At 35.8% G+C, this 6,197-nt stretch overlaps 1 protein-coding gene and 1 pseudogene across 1 annotated transcript in view; one reads left to right on the forward strand and one right to left on the reverse strand.

The window, feature by feature from the left end:
• Positions 1 to 1,389: 1,389 nt before the first annotated feature.
• Positions 1,390 to 4,344, reverse strand: LOC132166665 (protein NRT1/ PTR FAMILY 6.2-like; annotated as a pseudogene).
• Positions 4,345 to 5,917: 1,573 nt separating this feature from the next.
• The window catches only part of LOC132165156 (protein NRT1/ PTR FAMILY 6.2-like), a 14,308-nt gene continuing 14,028 nt past the window's right edge, over positions 5,918 to 6,197 (forward strand). Inside the window, exon 1 of the mRNA XM_059575649.1 lies at positions 5,918 to 5,997. Coding sequence (XP_059431632.1) covers positions 5,918 to 5,997 — 80 coding nt within the window. The remainder of the gene's footprint in view (positions 5,998 to 6,197) is intronic.

Below are 6,197 nucleotides of genomic sequence, written 5' to 3' on the forward strand. Positions count from 1 at the left end.
CTTCTGTATATATATATATATATATATATATATATATATATATATATATGTAACCAGTGAAAATTAGTGTTCGAGTTTTAAATTGTATTGAAGCATCATTATAAAGTATATATATATATATATGGTTTTAAGATGGCAGCTCGATAGCTTAGTAAAATTTGTGTTAGCGTGTTGGTTATAAGATTATATTGATGCATATCTTCGTATATATATATATATATATATATATATATGAGAGCGTATAATACGTAAATATCCTCTTCAACATCTGCTTCTCTTCAGCGATGTCGTCGCACTGGCGTTTAATGCTGGATTCAAAAAAAAAAAAAAAAAAAGCTCACGTTGGATCTTTCATCAAGCACAGATTGTACAGTTTCCTTCTCTGGTTACAATAGTGAGACATGATGTAGTACATCGGTCAAATATTCATTTTATAAGGCAGTGAGTTTATGATGTGACAGTTCTTCTGAGATTGAATGACCGGATTTCTAGGTAACCTAGACAAGGACTCAAGCTTGTTCTAAAACAGATTTTTTTTTTTTTTTTTTAATCCCCCCAAAAAAGAAAGCATAATCTAACTTTTATCCTAGCGGAAGAAAACAATTTTTGTAGCAAACTTTTAGAAAGCAGCAATTCTAGTAGTAAGTGTATGGCATATTATTGATTCCTGAGAAGTGTCCTAATATGATACTTAAAGGGAAACTCTACCTTCCTTTTCTTTAAGCGGCTATGAGGGTTGTATACGAGCCGGGTTGAACTTTGTATTTTTAACCTTAACTCCGCATAATCATATTAGTGTTCAAGTTCGGCTTGAACTCGAACTCAAATCAAGCTTTGAACATTTCCAGCCAAATAGGTGCTCAACAGCGGGCTTTGGCATATTTCTTGGCATAAGTTTAATATCGTGGTCGGCAAAGAGACAACATACTGTTTCTCGACCTAGTATAGAAGCAGAATACTGCTCCATGGCCCTTGCAACGATTGAGTTATTTTGGATAAGAACTAAACTTTTTACTAAGAGATATATACTAATTAAGCTGACGGCAAGCTCATTTATTGGAGATGATCAAACTAATTAATCAAGAAAAATGCTAGCTATTAAACTCTTGTGGATCATCATGTAAACCTTTCTCATTGTATATATACTGAATACAATTACTGTCTGATTTGGATTATCAACCAAAACAGATTCTCTCATATTACAAACTTTAAGACAAAAAGATGTATAGTCCCTCTTATTAAACAAGCAGAGGTTACACAACAGAAACATATGTTTTACAGACATGGCCGGGGCATGCAGGCACCCGGGAAATGAAACACTTTTCGCCATTACAAGAGTGATAATATTAACATAAAAGCATATATGGGAAGAAGAAAAGGGCACTACTATCACACTTTTCCTTTACCATTTATCTTGTGATGAACATCCTCCACAGGATTTGGCATATACCATGCTGCCAAAACCATATAAAATGCCAAATCTATTGACCCCGTCACAGCCAGCAACGCATAGAAATAGTCCAATCTGCTTTCATTTATCCTAGACAGCAGCCACCCGTGCCCAGGTCTATCCCCTGTGAGTTTCTTCACGATTGTGACCAAAATACTGCTTCCAAAGAAGCCGAGGGCGTTTGTTGTGAGGAAAAGGCCTGTGCTGATTGCTTTCATCCCTTTTGGTGACTCTGTTATGAAGAAATCAAGCTGCCCTGTGTACATGAATCCGTCTCCGATGCCGACCAAGACGAATTGCGGAAGCAAGTAGAAAGCTGTTATTGGCAGAGTTGAGGTGTTTCCTCTGTTGTGTTTAACAACTCCTAATCGTTTCATTTCTGCAAATGATGCAGCTGCCATTCCTAGAATGCTCAAGAATAGGGCTATCCCTATTTTCTGCAAATTTGTGAAACCTGCAGAAAAATCATTTACTATTAATAGATTGGGTTGAATGAATTTCCTTCAATTCAGTTCGAAAGAAAACTACACTCATGCTTAAACTCATCATGCATGCAAAATGACTGAAAAAGTTCGCCCATATAATTAATTAGCTGTTTTTTTTTTTTTTTTTTTTTAATTTTTTAATTTTTAATTTTCCCCTTACCTTGAACCCCCTTGGTTGATTGTCTCCAGAAAGGCATGAGGCGATCATACATGATGAGAGTGATAATGGTGGATCCAACGAAGAAGCCGTTGAATGAAGCAGGTGGGATTGGGAAATTTCCGATGGTTCTCTCCATGGTGGCAGATTGTTGCACTGAGAAGCTCAGCAGCTGTGCACGTATTGTCCAAAAGATTATCGTTGAAGCCATTATTGGCAATATTTTGATCAACATTTTTACTTCTTCCACCTTTGTCACTGTACAGAGCCCCCATGGATTGGAAATCGTTAACCCGTCAGGTCCACGGTCCATGCCCGTTATGATCGCCCCCTTGTCCAAACAACTGTATGTCATGATGAAAATGTTAGAATATAAATTAAATGATTATATTCATTTATTTTTATCAGTTTAATCTTTTAAAATCATTCCTAATTTAATATGGTACGCAGTCACTATTCACTTCCCATTTAAACCCAATATTTCAAAATTTCAATGAATAGGCATAGTTGTTTGTTAAATCACCACTAATTAAAGTTTATAAGCTAATTAACCTCTTCAAAAAAAATTTGTAATTTAATATGGTTGAATTTGAACTTAGTCTCTGTTATTTACTGTTCACTTCCTGTTCAAACCCTGAGAACTGATCTATTACTAACACATGAAATATTTAACGACATACCTATATCTATCTGTATGAGAGATTGTTGATTCCTGATCAGAAGCTTTCTCATACAAGAAGCTAACATCAGGTGGAAACTCTGCCTTCCTTTTCCTTATAGCAGCCACAATAACTTGGAGAATTTGAATGATAGGGCTTCCGACACACTCCCTGTACCTATATCTCTTAGTCCCAACAAGGAAGGCACAAATGGCAAGAAACATGGAGGCAGAGCAAATCCCATATCCCCAACTCCTTCCCACTTGGTCCTGTACATAAATAAGCACGGTAACGGCTAATAGGGTTCCGAAGCTGATGATCAGGTAAAACCTGTTGAAGAAATGCGCCATTTCAGACATCTCTTTCTCGTCGTTTTGATCAAACTGGTCTGTTCCAAATCCCGAAACGCTTGACTTTATCCCCCCAACTCCAAGCGCCATTGAGTAGAGAGCAGTAAACAGAATCCCCATTTGCAGGCTGCTCGCCACTTCACATTTGTTAGGATAGCCATGGTGGTTGCATTGAGGAGGGCGCATTTCTGGCAGAGCTGCTGATATAGCCAGCATGCATGTCCCCTGCTAGCTCGTCGATCGTCAAATATTAGTATATATATATATATATGGTTATCAAATGAAACGACGCAGTTTAGAAAGAGATTGAGTTGAAGACAATTAATATACCAGGGCATGGATTATAGCGAAAATGGCTATTGTCCAATATCTTCCTAGGAAAGAATCTGCGAGAATCCCTCCAAGCAAACACAGAAGAAATGATGTTCCTGCTACATTTGATGTGATATTTGAGGATGTTGTACTAGATTGATGCATTGTGCCATCTAGATATGTCACAAGGTTCACAATAATTCCCATTGTTGACAGTCTCTCGCTAACTTCAATACCTATACACAATTAAATGATTCACCAAATTAATTAGTACTGCACAAACTTAAGCATGTGTACTGTAATTTACATAAATTAGCTCATGGTTTAATTATATAATAAATCAAAATAAATAATTTCCGTTCAATTTTCATATATATATATATATATATATATATATATATACAGTATGACAGAAATGGAAAAAGGGATTATCAGTGCATTCTATTATATTCCTTATTTTTTGGAATTTGAAATTTAAATCCACCAAATTAATTAAGTCTCCCATTTGTATAAATTAACCCCCAAAAATACTTCAGAAACAGAAAGAATCACCATAAATATATACAAATTTCTCAGGCTTAATTGCCTTCCCCTCCCCTTCCCCTCCTACTCGATTTGTACATGCTCATCATGAAGTCGATCAATTGCAAATTGGAGTACATATATATATATATATATATATATATATTCATTAATGTATGAAAAATACATAAACATTAATTCATCCAAAAATAGGAAATTACATAAACAAATTTGTGCAAAGAAAAAAGAAAAAAGAAAAAAAAAAAAAAAAAAGAAGGAAAATTGAGGGATTCACCTACGATTAGAGCCGCAGGCTAGGCACCCAACCACCGGGTGAGTTCCTATCGGCAGGGCCACCCTGGTAGTCAACTCTATCTGAGATGGAGGAGCTCTTCTTGCTTTCCTCCATGAAAAAGTTTCAACAAAAAGAGTTCTTTCACACGTTCCACAACCAACTTCATGCAACCCAATTTATATACATTTTTTTTATAAAAAAAAAATCCAAAGAACAACCTTAAACTAATAAAAAAAAACAAAAATCTGAGAATGTCATTTTTTTTTCTCTGATGTAAGTGGTGGGGAGAATCTAATTATTATCACGTTCGTGCAAGTGGCCAATGCTATCCCTTGGAGTTCTGATAAATAACATTTTCTATTAAAATATGAAACTGACATTTCTCTGAAATTTATTTCCACAAGGAAAATCAGGTAAGTGATTCTTGGAATTATGCATTTTATTTTGTATTGTTTTTTCCTAAGTTATATTAAAAATAAATAAAAATTTTGCCATAATTGTTTTTCGAGTCAGCCATCCAATTCATTTTGATATGTATTCAATCTGAACTGACCGGGGAGTTGTTATAGATAGTCATCATTACGGTTGCATTGGGATCGCTATGCTTTTCAATACAGCCCATTGGCTCTTTATTATTATTAGGATTAAATACTCTTTTGTCCTCGCAGTTTCAACATTTTTTTTTTATAAGGTTTTATTTTTATTATAGGAGATATATATGATTTTCATAAAAACTAAAATAGTACATTTGTTAAAATTTTGTAAAAAAATTTAACGAAACGCCACATCAGTGCGAATAAAATGTAGAAAATATTTTTACATTTTCTACAAAAAAACAATTTTTTCCTGACCATAATTTTCTGACGTTTTCCAGTGTCCGACACGTCAGAAAATTTTTCTGACGTGTCATTTCTGACGTGTGTTGATTGTCAGAAACATAGGTGTCAGTAAAAATTTTTTTCTGACGTGTTTGTGGATAAAACGTCAGAATTTTCTGACGTTTTAGTGTATCACACGTCAGAAATATTTTCTGACGTGGCAAATAGTAGCACGTCAGAATTTTTTGACGTGCTACTAATGCCACGTCAGAAAATTTTCTGACGTGGCAGTTATACCACGTAAGAAAATTTTCTGACGTGGTAGAACTCCAACGTCAAAAAATTTAGTTTTTTTTTTTTTTAATTTGTTTGTTGAATTTACGATTAGTTGCTTTTTTGTTTGCACCTTTCAATTTGTTTGATGTTGTTTAATCTTGAATTTTTGGTCAAGAAATTTGCTCCACTGCTTTGGTCATTGAATGATTGGCAGCCACAACATGGCCGGGTCGTCAAGAAAGCTTTTCTGCCAAGAGGCCTTAATTTCATCTCCTTTTTCAAAATGTCAAGGTTTGACAGGAATTTGACAGTGTTGTTGATCTTAGATTAATAGATGGAGCCACAGAGAACCTGTCCGGCCAACCGTAGCCTGCACTTCCATGCCTAGTGTTTTGCTATGTGCTTGACATTTTGAACTGCAGAAGACGGAGATCGATGAACTGCAGAAGAACACTAAAAAATGTACTACCAAAGAACTGCAGAAGAACACTAAAGTGTACATTCAGAAAACGGAGGAGCTCTTGTATATATACCTGTGAGGAGCTCTTGTAGGGGCTAGAAACGAAGGGAGAGAGGACGACGGCCGGAGATCGATGGCGGAGAGACGGTCGGCGGGTTTAGCTGCGGAGGATCAGAGACTTCGTGAGAGAGAAACTACTGAGCTTGAGAGAGAGTATATATATATACGGCCGGTGGGTGGAGAAGAGAAAAAAAAAAAAGCTTGATCAAGCTTCAGCTATGGCGGAAGAAAGAAAGAAAACGGAGAAAACAAGAGAAAAAGAAAAAGCTGAGACCTTGGGCAGTGGGACCTTGGGCAGTGGTCTTCCAGCTGGAGGACATAAAAGATATATAAAAAAATAATGAATATTCAAA

The sequence above is a fragment of the Corylus avellana genome, chromosome ca11 (assembly GCF_901000735.1).
Source record: "Corylus avellana chromosome ca11, CavTom2PMs-1.0".
In the NCBI taxonomy this organism is placed as follows: domain Eukaryota; kingdom Viridiplantae; phylum Streptophyta; class Magnoliopsida; order Fagales; family Betulaceae; genus Corylus; species Corylus avellana.